At 46.4% G+C, this 19,560-nt stretch overlaps 1 protein-coding gene across 2 annotated transcripts in view; it reads right to left on the reverse strand.

The window, feature by feature from the left end:
* The window catches only part of TLE5 (TLE family member 5, transcriptional modulator), a 31,241-nt gene extending 12,689 nt beyond the window's left edge, over positions 1-18,552 (reverse strand). For both annotated transcript variants that reach the window (XM_087703314.1, XM_087703313.1), the window contains exons 1-3: positions 18,047-18,552; positions 8,815-8,912; positions 6,219-6,282 (exon numbers count right to left, since the gene is read on the reverse strand). In XM_087703314.1, the coding sequence (XP_087559440.1) occupies positions 6,219-6,282; positions 8,815-8,912; positions 18,047-18,073 (189 nt within the window). In that variant the 5' untranslated portion in view covers positions 18,074-18,552. The remainder of the gene's footprint in view (positions 1-6,218; positions 6,283-8,814; positions 8,913-18,046) is intronic.
* Between the last annotated feature and the right edge of the window lie 1,008 nt (positions 18,553-19,560).

Genomic DNA, 19,560 nt, shown 5'->3' on the forward strand with positions numbered 1-19,560 from the left:
AACCTTGGAAGTCCCTTCCCACTCCACCATTCTGACGCTAACTGGTTTTCCAGCCCACTGGCAAAGGGCTGGACTAGATGACTCTTGGAAGTCCCTTCCTACTTAATGATTCTATGATTCTAAGCAACATGAAACAAAACACCACCTTTTGAATTTTGGAAGAGTAACAGCACACAATACAATTTCTCTGCCCTTTCTACACGCCTGCAATTTTGCCACACCCACAATTAAAATTCCTTCCTGGCACGGGATTTAAATCAAAGCTCCCCAGTGTGGCCAGCAAATTATTATTATTATTAAAATAGTTTTACTGTAAAGAGCGTCGGGGCAAGAGAGGATGCGGAAGTGGGAAAAGGAGAAACAAGATTTACGAGGAAAAGAAATGGGTGAACCAAAAAATAATAATTGCCTAGTTAATCCTCACAACAGTTCATTTAAAGTTTCAGCTGCATTGAAAAAAGGGACCGTTTCTCACACTTACGACTAGCACCCCTGTTTTCATGTGATAAAAATTAGTGTGCTTAGCAACTGGCATGTATTTTATCTTTGCAGGGGCCCAAGGACATAGATGGCAAATCTAGACAGCCTACTAAAAACCAGAGACATCTCCCTGCCAACAAAAGTGTGTCTAGTCGAGGCTCTGGTTTTCCCAGTTGCAATGGATGGCTGTGGAAGTTGGACCATAAAGAAGGCTGAACGCCAAAGAATGGAGGCCTTTCAACTCTGGTGCTGGAGAAGAAGACTTCTGCTCTGAGTCCCTCGGACTGCAAGGCCATCCAACCAGTCAGTCCTAGAGGAGATCAACCCTGACGGCTCTTTAGAAGGCCAGATCCTGAAGAGGAAACGCAAAGACTTTGGCCACCTAATGAGAAGGAAGGACTCCCTGAAGAAGAGCCTCATGCTGGGAACAATGGAGGGCAAAAGAAGAAGGGGACGACAGAGAATTAGGAGGCTGGATGGAGTCACTGAAGCAGTCGGCCTGAGCTAAAATGGACTCCAGAGGACGGTGGAGGACAGGAAGGCCTGGAGGAACGTTGTCCATGGGGTTGCAATGGGTCGGAAATGACTTCACAACTAACAATTATAAGGGACGTGATCATCAGTCAGATTTACTTAAAAGCCACGTTACTAACTTAATAACTGCAGTGATTCACTTAACAACTGTGGCAAGAAGGATCATAAAACGGGGCAAAATTCACTTAACAAACTATCTTGTTTACCAACAGAAATCTTGGGCTTGATTGTGGTGGTAAGTCAAGGATAACCTGTATATAATGCGTGCATTATTGATTTTGGCCACACTGGCTCCTGGCCCCACCCACTTTGACTTTGGCCCCACCCACTTTGACCCCACCCACAAGCCAGCTTTTGCTTTAAGAGAAGGCAATTTCCTCCTTTCTCCCAAAATTGCATTTGGGAAAGGGAATTAAGATGTCAAGATCACGTGTTAATATCACTTTATAATGCCTTGGTAAGGCCACGCTTGGAATACTGCATTCAGTTTTGGTCGCCACGATGTAGAAAAGATGTGGAGACTCTAGAAAGAGTGCAGAGAAGAGCAACAAAGAGGATTAGGGGACTGGAGAATAAAACATATGAAGAACGGTTGCAGGAACTGGGTATGTCTAGTTTAATGAAAAGAAGGACAAGGGGAGACATGACAGCAGTCTTCCAATATCTCAGAGGTTTCCACCATGAAGAGGGAGTCCAGCTATTCTCCAAAGCACCTGAAGGCGGGAGAAAAAGCAATGGGTGGAAACTAATCAAGGAGAGAAGCAACTTAGAACTAAGGAGAAATTTCCTGAGTGCTAGAACAATGAATCAGTGGAACAGCTTGCCTCCAGAAGTTGTAAATGCTCCAACACTGGAAGTTTTTAAGAAGATATTTTATAACTATTTGTCTGAAATGGTGTGGGGGTTCCTGCCTAGGCAGGGGGTTGGACTAGAAGACCTCCAAGGCCCCTCCCAACTCTGTTATTCTATATGTTCTATACATAATTTTGCAGATCCTGCCGGAGGGCTTCCAACCAAGTTAAGACCAAGCCATGATTTTAGACACAACCAGGATGAATTCGGTTTGATCATATCTCTGCCTTCCAAAGCAAACCAAAAAGAAATTTAAGTCATTAAAAAAAACCTTTTCTCTACCCAAAACCTCTGTTGCATTCATTTACTGAGAATATTTTCTCTGCTTTCCATTAAATCGTTCCTTGCACAACCTACACATTTAAGCAAGAAAACAAAATCACCAGCAACAGATGATCAAAATTCACATACCACTAGTCCTTGACTTATGTCCACTCACAGTGACTATTCAGGCCCCCCCGCAACCAGGCTGAATTTATGGCCATTTGTAGCCTCCTGGGCTCACACAACTATTTCTTGTGACGTTTTTGGCAAAACACCGCATTTTCTTCTGATTTTTGGCAAAACCAAAAACCAGAGTGAATCATTAGTTCCTTTCATGACTGTGACCTTCATTTAATGACTGCAGTGCTTCGCTTAATGACATCACAGGAAAGGTGTTGAAATCATGAAATAACACAACCCATTTGTTTTACTGCCACAAGTTATGACTGTGGTGGGCAAGCTCCATTAGTACAGAATAGCATTTATTGTCATTGTGTATCACGTATACGATGAAATTGCTTACAATTTCATTACCATCGCAACTCAAGGGGTTGCCTTCACGGTCGTAGATCACATGGAGAAATATTAATTCCAAAATCTTGTGCCCAGAAAATTCAGGTTTTGTAGTCGAAAAGCTTGAATAGCAATAGCAGTTAGACTTATATACCGCTTCATAGGGCTTTCAGCCCTCTCTAAGCGGTTTACAGAGTCAGCATATCGCCCCCACAGTCTGGGTCCTCATTTCACCCACCTCGGAAGGATGGAAGGCTGAGTCAACCTTGAGCCGGTGAGATTTGAACCGCCGAACTGCAGATAGCAGTCATGAATGTATCCCTTCTACAGGTAAGTCCTCAACTTACAACTATTTGCTTAGTGACCATTCAAAATTAAGACACCACTGAAAAAAAGTAATTTATGAGATTTTCACCCTTAAAGCTAACATCCCCGCGGGAACTTGGCAACTGACTCGCATTTATGACAGCTGCAGAGTCCCTGGGTCATATATGATCCCCTTTTGCGACCTTCTGACAAGCAAAGTCAATGGGGAAACCAGATTCATTTAACAACCATGTTACTAACTTAACAACTGCAGTGATTCACTTAACTCTGGCCAGAAAGGTCAACTGTCTTGTTTAGCAACGGAAATTTTGGGTTTGACGGTGATCGTAAATAGAGGACCAACTTAGTAGATTGGTGTTTGTTATATGGTTTGAGGAGCCCGGAACAGCTCCCAAAATTCATTTTTTGCGGGGGGGGGGGGGGGGGGCACAAAGTTAAAATGGTTTGCTGGATATTAAAAATATTGTAAAAATATTAAATGTCATCAGCCTTTTCATTGGTTTTTTTTAAAAACTAATGGGTTTTTTTCACGAGAAATATTTTATTGATGCCAACCTCCAATGAGTTTCATATTTGTAGTTTTAAGCCGATTCAATAAATAGTTTTTCTACAAATGGGTCCATTTAAATTTTTAATACTGTAAATATAGCCTATGCCAACAAAAGCTCTGTTTGGGGTCCTCCATGACTTTCAAAATTGGGAAGGGGGCCCAAGAGCAGAAACGCTGACCTAGATTAAAATTAAAACTGCAATCCCGCACATTTTAATCCTCTTAAGATCAGAGGGAGCCAAAATCTCTCTCTCTCCCCCTCCCCCCCCCCCCCCCCCCCGCTCCTTGCAACCACACACATTTATTTGAGTTGCCACCAGGCTGATTTGGAGCTTCTGGAATTATCTTGAGGAAGGGATAAAGGAAAACAAAAAACAAAAATGAATTCAATAATTCCGGCCCACTTTAACTGCTCTTGGAGGCCTCGGGAGAATTCAAAAACGCTCCTTGTTAAGGACTAGAAACTTGGCAAGGCGGAGGGCTTGGCTCCCTGGGGGGGTTCTGCCTTCTAAATGGAAGATGTGGGCGCCGGAGGTGGTTTGTGGCTTTCCTTGACTCTCACGAAAGGTTAGTATGTGCTTACAAGAACTTTTCTTTTCTTTTTTTTGCCCTTTTAATTTTAATTGAATTTCCTAGGAAATACAAAGCATTTTTATGCCTTATCGCTGTGCGCCAGAGGAGGTGCGGCAGCCTCTCTCTGGAAGGCCTGGGAACTGGTTTCACTCAAGGCCAACGACATCCATCACCTTGAATTTTGGCAACAGCGGCAACAGGCACAGCTGGCCACCTCCAACTGGCACGTCAAGGAGAACCAGCTGTGTCCTGATAAAAGCTAAATAAATAAATAAAAAATGAGCCAGGGACAAATGCAGCTGCCTGGGTGACTTATGCAAAACAGCCAAGCCTCGGTTTTTTTGCAAAAAAACCACCCCAAAACAAAACCACAAAAACAAACCCTAACACACACGATAAGAGGCTGTACGGAGGACACAAAAGGAATTCGTTCCAGAAGGCAGCAGAATCCTTGTTCTCGCTTTTGGGATCTCTACCTAGGGCGTCCTTAAGCTTCTAGTCCTCAAGAGAAAGGAAGGGAAGGAAAAAAGGAAGACGGAATGGGAACGGAGAAAGAAACAAAAAGAAAAAAGAAAGAAAGGAAAGAGAAGGAAGAAAGGAAGGATGGAGAGAAAGAAAGAAAGGATGGAAAGAAAGCAAGGATGGAAAGGAAGGAAGGAAGGAAGGAAGGAAGGAAGGAAGGAAGGAAGGAAGGAAGGAAGGAAGGAAGGAAGGAAGGAAGGGATCCCCAGAACTGCCCAATGATGAGATGGGGTAGTATCTAAATTTAATAAAGAAACAAAATTAAAATGGAATTGGGTTTTTGGATGGAGGGGAAGGAATCCAGAACCAGCATCCAACTGAGATGAACACCTTTTGAACGGTGTGAGAGAAGGAATGGATTTTCAGAGAAAAAAAAACTGCAGACTACAGAAACCAGGAGCACCACTCAGGTGACCGAGGACACAGAGAAACCTCCAAGTGCCCTCAACGACTCTCTCAAAGGATGCAAACGACCAGCTGTCTGCAAGGAGCATAAATCCTTCCTTTCCCCACCATCCCAGTCAGAGCTGAAGAAGCTTCTTGGAGGAGAAGGGAAACGTCTTCAAAAGAAAAAACAAGAAAGTCCAGTTGCCTCTTGAAAAAAAGAAAAAACACCTTTGGGACAACCATGAGCTGGAGGACTGAGAATCTCTACAGAATCCAACCAAGGCAGTAATTTGGGGATTTGATTGATTTATTATATTTGTATGCCGCCCTTTTCCCCCCGAAGGGGACTCAGGGTGGCTCACAATTCAAATCAGGGAAGGGGGTACAGACAAAAAAATAAAACAAAACGTAACAATGCATAATTTAAAAACACACAACAGTCATACCATTCGAGGAGGGGGGCAAAAGCTCTTTAGCCCCAGGCCTGTCGGAACAGCCAGGTTTTAAGGGCTTTGCGGAAGGCCTGGAGGGTGGTGAGGGTTCGAATCTCCACGGGGAGCTCGTTCCAGAGGGTCGGAGCAGCCACAGAGAAGGCTCTCCTCCGGGTAGTCGCCAGTCGGCATTGGCCGCCGGATGGAATTCGGAGGAGGCCTAATCTGTGGGATCTAATCGGTCTAGTGGAGGTGATTGGCAGCAGGCGGTCTCTCAAGTACCCAGGTCCAATACCATGAAGGGCTTTATAAGTGACGACTAGCGCCTTGAAGCGTATCCGGAGACCAATAGGCAGCCAGTGCAGCTCGCGGAGGATAGGTGTTACATGGGTGAACCAAGGTACACCCACGATCGCTCGCACGGCTGCATTCTGGACAAGCTGAAGTCTCCGAATGCTCTTCAAGGGCTGCCCCATGTAGAGCACGTTGCAGTAGTCCAGATTTGGGGGTGGGGGGGAAGAGTCGTTACTTCAAAGGATTTGATTCCTTGGGGTGGGGGAAATTTGGTTTATATAGCCTCGAGCTTCCTGTCATCTGCATTTGAACAGAGGGTCCTGTGCTCCGCTTTGGTTTACAACCGAGGGGACTGTCCCCCCCACCGCCTTGCCCCTTTTAATGTTTGGGAGGGTGCAGGGGGGGGGAGAACCATTTGCAGTTTTCCCTCACGGGACTCACTGCTCTTCTCGGGGGGAACCCCCCCCCCCGATCGCGAGTGCGAAACTTACCATCACGTAATGGCGCTGCATCTCCGACTTTTCGCTGGCCAGCTTGTCGCATTCCAACTTCAGGCTGTTAAAGAGAGAAGGAAATTGGGTCGGTGGGCATGGGGAGATGAATCGGGGCTGGGGGCTTCTCTGCCGTTGGAAACATTGCCCGGATTCTGTTCAGTGACCAAATTTAAAATAGCACTGGGGAAAAGTGCCTGGCAACGGAGTCCTCGCGCTTATGACCGTTGTAGCATCTGCCAGTCAGGTGATCGAAACCCGGGCACCTGTTGCTGAGCTTGAGATCTCACACCATCCTCTCTAAAAAAGTTATTTATAAAAAAAAACGGAATGCAGTTTATTAAATATGCCTCCGTTTCCAACTGCATCCAGGTTTTTAAAAATTTTAAGGATCAAAGAATGAAGATTTTCAGATGTTTAAGATTGTTGCAAAATAATGGTTGGGTTCTGCAGTCCTTCGCAAAATACATAGAAAAGGGATCTCAGAAAGAGAGGAGAGGCAGATCCGGAGATCAGACTGGATCTCTGAATGATCTTCAACAGACTGGCAAGCATGTTTGACTTCAAATGAGGACTGCCTCACGTGGCGACTTGTGGACTTCAACTCCCAGAATTCCAACTCCTGATTTAAAATAGCAAACCATAAGCTTGCTGGCTGATGAATTCTGGGAATTGAAGTCCACCCATCTTAAGGCATGTGTGCTGGCTGATGAATTCTGGGAATTGAAGTCCACCCATCTTAAGGCATGTGTGCTGACTGATGAATTCTGGGAATTGAATTCCACTCATCTTAAGGCATGTGTGCTGACTGAGGAATTCTGGGAATTGAATTCCACTCATCTTAAGGCATGTGTGCTGGCTGAGGAATTCTGGGAATTGAAGTCCACCCATCTTAAGGCATGTGTGCTGGCTGAGGAATTCTGGGAACTGAAGTCCACCCATCTTAAGGCATGTATGCTGGCTGAGGAATTCTGGGAATTGAAGTGCACCCATCTTAAGGCATGTATGCTGGCTGAGGAATTCTGGGAATTGAAGTCCACCCATCTTAAGGCATGTGTGCTGACTGAGGAATTCTGGGAATTGAAGTCCACCCATCTTAAGGCATGTGTGCTGACTGAGGAATTCTGGGAATTGAAGTCCACCCATCTTAAGGCATGTGTGCTGGCTGAGGAATTTTGGGAAATGAAGTCCACCCATCTTAAGGCATGTGTGCTGACTGATGAATTCTGGGAATTGAATTCCACCCATCTTAAGGCATGTGTGCAGGCTGAGGAATTCTGGGAATTGAAGTCCACCCATCTTAAGGCATGTGTGCTAGCTGAGGAATTCTGGGAAATGAAGTCCACCCATCTTAAGGCATGTGTGCTGACTGAGGAATTCTGGGAATTGAATTCCACTCATCTTAAGGCATGTGTGCTGACTGAGGAATTCTGGGAACTGAAGTCCACCCATCTTAAGGCATGTGTGCTGGCTGAGGAATTCTGGGAAATGAAGTCCACCCATCTTAAGGCATGTGTGCTGGCTGAGGAATTCTGGGAAATGAAGTCTTGCAGTTGCTGAGGGTGGGAAACACTATTGTATCGCAGCGGTCACCTAATGGTGATCCATGGACCTCTGTGGTCCGCTAGAAAATTTTGGTGGCCCACAGAAAAATTATTTGCATTTTTTATATTGCACTAAATTAGGGGTCCTCAAACTACAACCGATAGGATGGATACGTGCAATGAACACTTGTGTTGCTGCAGAGAGTCTCCCCCCCCCTTTGGGATCTTTTTGTGTGGGTCGGAGGGGGCAGAAATTCCGACTTGGGGTCTTCTTCAGACTCCTGATGGGGGGCTTTGGACGAAGGCTGGAGGGAAGCACGGCTGGTGACAAAGAGCTGGAGGGCCTCGTTCCAGTGGGACTGCATCCTGGCCTGGAACTGGCTGACCATCTCAGCCCACTGAGCCTCCAGGCGCCGGTACCTGGCCTTGAACTCCCACAGGTGTTCCCTATGCTTGGAAAGCCTGTGCTCCTAGTCCTCAGGGAGGTGCAGTCAGACCCAATTTGAACTGAGCTGTTTTTGCCAACTCTTTCTCATGGGGGCTGCTTAGCTCCAGCAACTGCTTCCTGTTGGGGCCCTAAGGAGCCCAGGTCGGCATGTGAGGAGTGGCTGGGAGGGGAGGGGCGAGTTGAGACCGTCGAGGAGGTGCCCCTCGACATGAGTGACATCAAGTTGGCCACGCCCACCCAGCCACATGACCACCTAGCCACGCCCACCCAGCCGGTCATTACGCAGATCCTATTCGTGGTTCCGCGGGATTTAAAATTATGAATTTAGTGGTCCCTGAAGTCCGAAAGGTTGGTAACCTCAAGAAATCCCGGTGATCAAGAAATCCCGGTGACATTTTAACACCGCTGCACCAGGACTGAACACTGCTGCGATCCTCATAAGCAAAAATTGTGCAAATACATGCTTCAGCGATCAATCACGCCGAGTGTTTCTTCCCATGGGATCCAACCTTCTTTTCGATTTCAGCAGCTCCCACATCCTGGCCTAGGAATCATCGTTCGCACAACCGCGGGCTAAAAACGAAGAGAAAACTGGGCGGTTTACCTGTGATACTGGGCCTGGAGCAACTGGAATTCATCTTTAATCCGGTCGCAGGAATCGGAAGTTGTGAACTTCAACTGCTGAGGCAGATGAGAAGAGGCCTGAAACAGAATTTGGGGATTGGGTTGGTTAGGGGGGTGGGTGGGAGAAGTATCCTTTTAGCCAATTAAAAACGACCCCAGGAGCCTGCTTTCAATTGTGCTTGATTTGGTACGTTGTTAACTGCCTGCTCAGGACGCTAGTCCTCAAGACTCCCCGAAGAAACCGTCCACTGCACTGTCAGGGAAACGGCATAAATGGTGGTTTAGGGGATACTGTGATCATGCTTACACCCTACCTTATGATGTGGTTTGCCTTGGTTTCATCTTAATGAGACTACTCAAACTATCATTCGACATAATCCAAGAATCAGTCCTCAATACATTTTACACAGAAAACATTTTAAGAACCGGTTTGGACTAATAATGAAGATTTTGAACTAGAAAACCAGGAGATTGGGATCTGGTGGATTTTAGGCCAATCCCTTTCTCAGTCTAGCCTACCTCAGAGGGTTGTTGTTATGGGGGAAACAGGAGGTGGGATTTGCCTTGAGTTACACAGATAAATCTCACAATAAAATAAAACGTTTTGGCTACCTGAAAAAGCAAGCGAACAAATAAAGAAATGCAGAATAAAATATAGATCCGAACTCGTGCCTAAAAGTGATCCCCCACATGCGACCACAATCGAGCCCAAAATTCATGCTGCTAAGTGAGAAATCCGTCAAGTGAGTTTTGCCCCATTTTACGTCTTTCCTTGCCACATTTGTTAAGTGAGTCACTGCAGTTGCTGAGCCTAATAACGACAGTTGTTAAGTGAGTCTGCCTTCCCTGTTGAATTTGCAAGAGATGTTCGTGAGACCCTGCAACCGTCATAAATGCGAGTCAGTTGCAAGTGCACCCCAAATGTAAACCGGGCGACCGTGGGGATGCTGCAACGGTCGTAAGAGTGAGAAATGGTCTTTTTTTTCCCAATTCCGTTGTAATTTCGGCCACAAAGTGAACTGTTGTAAGTCGAAGAACACCTGTATTCTGCATGTAACCATGGGATGTACCATTTCCGAGTTTGAGGGGGGGGAGGGAGTTGTTTGCAAGTTCAGAGAAAGAAACCCAACTTCTGAGTTTTTTCTTCCTCTTCATCAATGTCAGAAAATAAAGCCATTTTGGGACATGCCTTTTCTTTCTAAGAAATAAAATTTATACATGGGGTGAGCACTAAAATGGGAAAATTTGTACCTGCAGGGTGGACTGCATCTAATCAAATACAACTCATTCACCTGTTGTGTAAAGCGATGCATTTACATTATTGTGTATCCATCCGGGCTGCAATAATCTCTTGTGACCACCAGATGGCAGCAAAGAGACCCAGAAAGATCTCTTTGCTGCCCTCAAGTGGTTGGATTATTTCTAAATTTTATTGGTCCTTCCCAACTCCAATGGATTCTGGATGGCAGTACAAATAGCTCACCCCTTGTGAATATTTATTTCACAAATGTCTGTTACAACAATGGCTTATCACCGGTCCTCACACTTACGATTCTGTTGTAGTGTCCCAACAGGTCATGTGATTAAAATCCAATGGTTTGCCACCTGGTATATTTATGGGATCTGTATTTAGGGTGGTTTCAGATCCCTGGGGGATCATTTGTAACCCTCTCAGAGAGCAAAGTCCATGGAGGAAGCTGGATTCACTTAATAACTGCACAATTCACTTAATGACCACAATGATTTGTTTAGAGCCGAGGTGACGCAGTGGTTAAATGCAGCACTGCAGGCTACTTCAGCTGACTGCAGTTCTGCAGTTCAGCTGTTCAAATCTCACCGGCTCAAGGTTGCCTCAGCCTTCCATCCTTCCGAGGTGGGTAAAATGAGAACCCGGATTGTTGGGGGCAATATGCTGACTCTGTAAACCGCTCAGAGAGGGCTGAAAGCCCTATGAAGCGGTATATAAGTCTAACTGCTATTGCTATTGCTATTAACAATTGTGGCAAAAAGTTCATACAATAGGACGCAACTTGTTTCATGCCTGCACTGCTTAGTGACAGAAGTTTAATCCCAATTGTGGTCAGAAATTGAAGGCTACCTATACAGATCTGACAGAAATTTGGCTATTATTATTTCTTTTATTCATTAAACATAAAACTCAGTCAAGTGAACATTTAAAGATTTGTCGCAAATACCATTGATTGGTGCTAATGGTTAATATGGGTTGCTGCCAGCGTCCTAGGTATCAACCAAGTACCTTTTTAAAATATATGTTCCAAGTAGCTGTTTTTTGCAGTTCCTCTGGTGTTATTGCAGGAAGCTGCAATTAACTTGATGTGTTTTGTGAAATCTTGGACATGGTACTAAGTGCCCTGATGACAATGGGTATCACTGATTATTATTATTGTGTGGTTAATCTTTGGTGAGATTCACAGCCTTTGGGGCTGGTTGGTAGCTCAACAGCTCGAGTCCTAACCAAGGACCTAGGAACTGTTAAGGTAACGTCGGAGGATATAAGCTGTTCCAAGTAGGGTGGTTTTTTGTAGAATCAGAATGTTCAAGTCAGGTAAATTTAGAATTTCCAAATAGCGAGGTAGCCCTTGAGGTATTGCTCCAAGGGTTCCAATTACAATCGGGACAACACACAACTTCTTTTTCCACAGTCGCTCAACTTCAATTTGCAAGTCCCGGTACTTTGTGATTTTTTTTCTTGCTGTTTATCTTCAATTCGTGCATCTCCAGGTACTGCAATGTCAATGAACCATACTTTTTTCTTTTCAACTATTGTTATGTCAGGTGTGTTAGAATTAGAAGGTTTATTTATATGCCTCCCTTTTCCCTGAGGGGACTCAGGGCGGCTCACAATCCAAAGGAAGGGGGAAAAACAGACTTTTACATATAAGACAATACATGATTAAAACACAACATTCATACCATTCGGGCGGGTTACAATCTTTAGCCCCAGGCCTGACGGGATAGCCAGATTCTAAGGGCTGTGCGGAAGGTCTGGAGGGTGGTGAGGGTACGAATCTCCATGGGGAGATCGTTCCATTGGGTCGGAGCTACCACCGAGAAGGCTCTCCTCCGCGTGGTTGCCAGTCGGCATTGGCCAGCGGATGGAACTCGGAGGAGGCCTAATCGATGAGATCTAATAGGTCGTGTGGAGGTGATCGGCAGGAGGCGGTCTCTCAAGTACCCAGATCCACTACCATGGAGGGCTTTATGTGTTGTGGGCCAAGTGCCTGTCAGTCTGAATTCTGAAGTCCCACAAGATCTTGACTTTCTCATTCTCTAAAACCTTCTGAACCTGACGTTCCCACCTGTTTTTGCTGTACTCAAATCCAAACTTTTGGCACAATTTCCAGTGAATGATCTTAGTAACCCGGTCATGGCGTTGTAGGTAGTCAGTTTGTGAAATTTTGCTGCACCCACGGATCAAGTGGTCGACTGTCTCGTCTTCCTCATTACAGAGGCGACATTTGCTGTTGGTGGTAACATGTTGAACTTTTGCCTTCATGCAGTTTGTGGCTAAGGCTTGTTCTTGAGCTGCCAAAATAAAGCCTTCTGTTTCTTTTTTCAGTGCTCCTGATCTTAACCAGTTCCAAGTTAGTTATCGGTCAGCTTTGCCTTCAATACTTTTCAAGTATTGGCCTTGCATAGCTTTGCTTTTCCAATTTTCAGCTCACCTCTCAATTACTTCTTTCTTATATTCAGCTTTTGACTTAGTTGTCTTCAAAAGGCCTCCTTTATTTACTTCCTTAATCATTGGTTCTTCACTTTTCTGGATGTAATCATTCAAGATCTGTCTTTCTTCTTCCACAGTCTGTTTTACTTGTAGGAGTCCTCGACAACCCTCTGTCTTGGTAGATATAATCAGTCAACATCACTTTTAGAGTGCAAAGCATGATTCATTGTCATAAGCTTCCTTGTTTTTCTGGCCAAATTGCCCAACTCCATCTGGGTCCAGTCCATTATTCCTGCAGAGTATCAAATCACAGGTATAACCCATGTATTTATGGCTTTTATGATGTTTCCTCCACTCAGTTTGGACTTTAATATCTTGCGAATTCGTCGAATGTACTTGGCTGAGGTTAATTCCTTGACTTTATTATGCATTAAGTCAAAATCCCCAAGTAGCCTTCTTGTTTTACTGCCTTTATCTAATTTCTTCATCCTCAAGTTCTATTCCATCATCTTCTATGACCTTGCCTATTTTGGTTGCCATTGATGCACATTTGTCAATTCCAAACTGCATACGAATGTCTTGGCTAAATTATTATTAATATTATGTGGTTAATCGTTGGTGAGATTCACAGCCTTTGGGGCTGGTTGGTAGCTCAACAGCTCGAGTCCTAAGCAAGGACCTAGGAACCGTTAAGGTAACGTCGGAAGATATAAGCTGTTCCAAGTAGGGTGTTTTTTTGTAGAATCAGAATGTTCAAGTCTGATAAATTTAGAATTTCCAAATAGCGAGGTAGCCCTTGAGGTATTGCTCCAATTATTATTATTATTATACAATTGTATCACAGCGGCCAGTTGTTTCACCGGATTTGGCATTGGTTATTAGTCGGGCCCCACCCAGGGGCCTAGGACGTCGTAACGTATTTTCGTAATATGCGTGCAGATCCAAGCAGTGCGGCTTTTTGCATTTGACTGATGGTGATTTTGTCAATTTTTAACTGTTTTAAATATAATTCCAGTGCTTTTGGAATAGCACCCAGTGTGCCAATTACCACTGGAATTATCACTGCTGGTTTGTGCCATAGTCGTTGAATTTCGATTTTTAAGTCCTGGTATCTTGCGATTTTTTCATGTTCCTTCTTGGCAACCCTGCTATCACCTGGTATTGCGATGTCTATGATTGTGACCTTATTTTTCTCAACCAGTGTGATGTCTGGTGTATTATGCGCCAGTATTTTGTCCGTTTGTATACGGAAAACCCACAAGATCTTGACCATCTGATTTTCGGTGACTTTTTCAGGCTGATGTTCCAGTTTGTTGCTGTTTTAATATTATAATTTTTGCACAAATTCCAATGGATCATTTGTGCTACTGAATTGTACCACAATTTATAATCAGTCTGCGCGATTTTTTTACAGCAGCTGAGTATGATGATGATTATTATTATTATTATATACTTTATTCATTAAACATGAAACTCAGCCAATTGAACATTCAAAAATGCATTATAAACACCAGTGACTGGTGCTAATGGTTGATACGGTTTGCTGCCAGCATCCTAGGTATCAAGCAAGTACCTTCTTAAAATATAAGATGTTTCGAGTAGCGCAGTTTTTTGCAGTTCCGCTGGTGTTATTGCAGGAAGCTGCAATTTGTTGATGTATCTTGTAAAATTCCTGGATGTGGTGCCAAGTGCCCCAATGACAGTGGGTATCACTGTTACATGCTTCATCTATAGCCGTGTAATTTCAATGGCCAGGTCGCAATATTTTGTGATTTTTTTCTAGGTATTTTTCTTCGACTCTGGCCTCTCCAGAAACAGTGATATCAATAAACTGTACACTTCGGCCCTCTACAACTGTAACATCTGGCATGTTGTGCTCCAAATGACAATCCGTTTGTATTCGAAAGTCCCACAAGATCTTCACTTTCTCACTTTCGATAACTTTTTCCACTTTATGTTGCCATGACTTTCTGGATATGGGTAAATCATTTTTTAACATAATGACCAGCGGATTAATTTAGCAACTCGGTCATGTCTAGCTTTGTAATCAGTTTGTGCGATTTTGCTGCATTCACATATTAAATGTGAAACAGTTTCGACTTTGTTATTGCAAAGTCGGCAATTTGGGTTGTCAGTGGATTTTTGTATCTTCGCTTTCATGGCATTAATTTGTAGTGCTTGTTCTTGAGCAGCCAATATTAAACCTTCCGTCTTTTTCTTGATAGTTCCCATCTTAAGCCATGTCCATGTCAAGTTGTCATCTCATTTTCCTTCAATGTTTTTCAAGTGCTGTCCATGCAAAGCTTTGGTTTTCCATCCATTTAATCTGTCATCCAGCTGTTTTTCCTTATATTCTGCCTTTGTTTCTGTTGTTTTTATGCTGTTCTCCGTTTTCACAGCCTGCAGTAATTTTTCTGTACTTTGGTTCACATAATCATTCAAACTTCGTTTTTCTTCTTCTAGTTTGATGGATTTGTTTATTATTATTATTATTATTATTATTGTTGTTGTTATTATACAGGCAGCTGTCCATCCACAGGTGGCTACTTAAAACGCTCACCACATTGCCAGGAAATATCTGAGGCCTTTTAATATCCTGAAAACTACGTTTCCCAACTTCCAGACAGGTGGACTTCAACTCCCGTAATTCTCCACCATTGGCCACGCTGGGTGGGGGATTAGTGGAACAGAAGTCTCACCCCTGCCAATGGCTCAGGCTGGAAAACCTTTGGTTGAAGGACCTTTTAAAGGTAGCCAACTCACAATCATTCCTTCAGTGACCATTCAAAGTTACACTCATGGAACTTTTCACCCTTATGACCATTTTGGGAGTTTGGCAACTGATTCGTATTTATGACGGTTGCCGTGTCCAAGTAGGGGTGGGAGGGGGGTTCATGTGACCCCCCCATTGGTGACCTTCCCAGCCAGTTTCCGACAAGCCAAGTCAAAAGGGGGCGAGCCAGATTCGCTTAAGGACCACATGATTCACTTAAGAATGGCGGCAAAAAAGGTTGAAAAATGGGGCAAACCTCACTTAACAACGGCCATGCTTAGCAACAGGTATTTTGGCTTCAATTGTGTTCTTAAATTAAGAACTACACTGTAATTTGATTTGTTTTGATATAACACAGGTCCACCTGGATACATTAGTTTTATATCTGGACAGCTGCAAACGGATGTTTTAAAGGAAGCATCAGATTTCAGCAATCCAGCTATTCCATCTGCCTTTAGCAATTGCAACAATTAGTGGTTTGGGGGGGGGCATCGGTGCGTCTCCTGTTTTGGGTGGTGAACACCAGTATTACATCTAGTCCTCGATTTACGACCACAATTGAGCCCAATGTTTATGTTCTTAAGTGAGAAATCTCTCAAGTGAGATTTGTCCCATTTTACGACTTTCCTTGTCGCATTTAAGTGAAAATCATGACAGTTGTTAAGTTAGTAACACAACTTAACGTTAAGTGAATCGGCATTTCCATTGACTTTGCTTGTCGGAAGGTCGCAAAAGGAGATCACGAGATGCCACCGTCATAAATACGAACCCTTTGCCAAACATCCAAAGGTAAAATGATGTGACTATGGGGATGCTGCAACGGTCGTAAGTGTGAAAAATGGTCACGGGTCCCTTTTTCCAGCGCTGTTGTAACTTCGAACAGTCACTAAACGATAAGTCGTAAATCGAGGACTACTTGCATTTTTTTTCTCATCTACCCCCATTCACTGTTTCAGGCCTCCTGGTAATCCACAGGTTGTTTTAACACAAATTTGTTAAATTAGTCACAATTGGAGTGTCCAAACATCACCCACAGTTAAGTTGTGACACAGTGCAAATCACAAGGTTATTGGAAAGGGGGAAAAACCCCATTATGGCTAAATAGGATGTGGACATCGCCAATTCCAAACACATCTATGAATGCTACACATACATTAATTTCATTTATTTAATGCATCAATTTTGGTGCCTGCAAAACTTTTATTTTTGAGGCGTTCTTCAATCATGTCTACAAAATCTCTTTGGGGGGGGGAAAAAAAAATCTCTTCAGTCTCCAAGTCAGCTCTTCCTTCCTTCCTGGTTTTTCTACACAAAATTAGCCAGCACAACCTGGAGACGGAGACTTGCAATCTTTTTCCATGTTTGTTGACCTGGGGCTTGGTACAAGGAAAGTTTTGAGTGGGTGGGACACAAACCAAGAGTTGGCTTCCGGTTGAAGTCTGGGCCTTCTCATTTGGAAGAGCAGAATTAAAACCTGCTTTCCTGTAATCGGAAATCCGGTGACCTCCCCCCCCCCCCAAATCATTCTATTCTTTTACATCCTATAAAAATTGGCTCCCCCCCCCCTTTCCTGCAGAGGCTTATTTCCCACCAAGCAGAGGGCAAGGCAGCCTGTTTTTTTTTTTGGGGGGGGGGGGTTTCATTGTAAGGGGGAGATCCTGTTTTCCTTTCATCTATTTTTCAACCCATAGATATAAGAGTGCAAAGTAGGGGAATGGGGGGGAGAAACTGAGTTTAATTTATTTATATAGCCCCTTCCGGTTCCCCCCCTATTTTGCAAATCCCGTCATTTCTTCTAACCCAATTCCACTTTTCCTATTCTCAAACCCATCTGACCCCCCCCTATTATTCACGGACTTTCCGCGGGCGCTCCCAAGCCCACCTTCTCACCCCCAACTGGAACTCCCCTCCTCAATGAGGACTAGTTTCTTGACCCACACTCATCTTCTCCACTCATCCTGCCACCACTGGGGCTTCATGCACTTTTCTTGGAGTCCCCCTTCCATCCAGGCCTATCCCCCCCTGGAGGGGGGGGCATCACTGGGGTGCCCATTCCAGCCCCCTTCTCTCTCTCTCACCAGCCCCTTCCTTCTATGCCCCAATTCTTGGCTTTCCCTCCCCCACCCACCCACCCATTAAGAATTTTGTGTTTGTTTTTAGGAAGGGGGGGGGGAAATATCTCTTGCAAAAGGAACCCCCTTCCCCAGAAACCCTCTCCCTTCTGGCTGCACCTCCCGCACCTGGTTCCCCCAATCCTCTTTTCCCTCTTCCCCAGCGCCCCCCCTCCCTCTTGCATTTCCCCTTCCTTTATATGCCAAAGGCTCCTTTGCAAAACTATGGAGTGGGAGGTGGGGGGGGGAGTGAATCACGGCTTGCAATCTCCAATATATGCCCCCCACCCAGGCTTAATATTGGAGGGGGCTCTCCGAACTCTGGCCACCCCGATGCCCATGCTCCCCTGCCCCCTCCGCCTTTTTTCCCTCTGCCCCCCTTTTCTCCCCCCACTCGTGTTTTTTTTCCTTCCCACGATGGTCCGTGGCTTACCATCCGAGATTCCCCCCACCCCACCCCGAGGGTCCCCGATCCTCAAGGCACCCGGCGGTATTTGACCGCCCTCCCCCTCCTGCACCCAACCTCCCCCTCCCTCCCTCCCGCATTCCCACGACGCTCCTCCCCGGGCCCCGATCAAACAAACTCCCCCCCTCCGCCATGCAGCCCCCCTCCCAATCCTCCTCTTCCTCCCCCTCCTCTTACCGAGTGCCGGCTTTGCGGAAACATCATGCCAATCGGGCAGGCGAGCCGGAGGCAGGCAGCCGGCCGCTGCACCCGCCTGCAAGCCGCCCCCCCTCCCCGAGCGGGCAAAGGCGGCCGAGGAAGCGCAGGCGGCGGACTTCGCACCCGAGTGGCCTTTGTGGAGCTAAATCCCGCCGAGAGCCGGAGCTGGTGCTGTTGGTGCTGCTGCCGCCTCCCACGGAATCCCGGCCGGGAGAAAGCAGCGGCGGGCGGTGATTGCAAAAGCGGGGAGGCCCCGGCTGCGGAGGCTGCTGCTGGTTTGAGGGCCTGGCCGGGCTTTTCCCTTCTTTGCAAAGGCCGGAAGGACGGGAAGGGCAAAGCGGCGCAGTTTCCCCGGGCCTCGCCCGCGCTTCTCTCGCCCGCTGCTCCTGCCGCCGCCGCCGCTCCTATTGTCTAATGGCGGCTGCGGACCCCCGCGCTCGCTCCTGCGGCTGAGCGGCAGCACCACCTGCTGCTCCGCCGCTGCATTTCCCAGCGCGCCCCCCCCCGCCCCGCCCTTTGCACGCCGCCTCCCTCCCTCCCCCCCTCGCACGCGCCTCCCCCCCCCCAGGCCCCGCCTCCCCCTCCGCCCCGGGGCTGTGCGCGTTCCGGCAGGCGGATGCAAAAGAAAAAAAAAGGTGGGGGGGATTTAAAAGAGGGGGGGGAGAGAGAGAGAGAGGGAGCTGGAGAGCCGCCGCGTGGCTTGGCCTCGCGCCCCGCCCGCGTAAAGAGGAAAGCCTCTTTGCAAGGGTGCGTGGACGGGGTTCGATCCCGCGTATCCCCCCCCCTCCGCTGCCCTGTTAGAAACCCACGCGTGGATTGGGTCGGTCTCGCTCAGATAGTTTCCCCTTTCTACTATACACACACACACACACACGCCAGTCTTTGCACCAGTGCGTAAACGAGGTCGATCCCGGATGTCCTCCTCCCCCACTCTTTCCACCGACGGGGTCGATCATGGATACCCTCCCCCCCACAACTGTATGCAGCGACGCGTGGACAGGGTCGATCCCGGATATATTCCCTCCTATCCTCCCCCCCCCCACGGCCAGTTCTTTGCATCAGCGCACGGGGTCGATCCCAGGTATCCCCTCCCCCACCTTTTCCAACGACGGGATCCATCCCGGATATCATATCATTCCCCCCACTCTACCCTCCACGGACGCACCGATGCGCGGACGGGGTCGATCATGGATATACTCTCCCCCACTCTTTGCAAGGATGTGTGGAGGGGGTCGATCACGGGTATTCTATCACTTCCCCGCACTCCGCGGATGCACCGATGAGTGTGTGTGTGGGGGGGGTGGATCACGGATATCCCCTCCCCAGCTGTTTGCAACGGTGCGTGGACGGGGTCGATCCCGGATATCTCCCCCCGCTCCCCTCTTAGAAACCCACGCGTGGACGAGGTCGGTCTCACTCAGATAGTTCTACTCCCACCCACCCCGCCAGTCTTCGCACCAGTGGGTGAACGGGAGTCGATCCCGGATATTGCC

Source organism: Thamnophis sirtalis, unplaced genomic scaffold (genome assembly GCF_051295495.1).
Source record: "Thamnophis sirtalis isolate CommonGarterSnake01/CBP01778 unplaced genomic scaffold, rThaSir2_p1.2 scaffold_1, whole genome shotgun sequence".
Taxonomy (NCBI): Eukaryota; Metazoa; Chordata; class Lepidosauria; order Squamata; family Natricidae; genus Thamnophis; species Thamnophis sirtalis.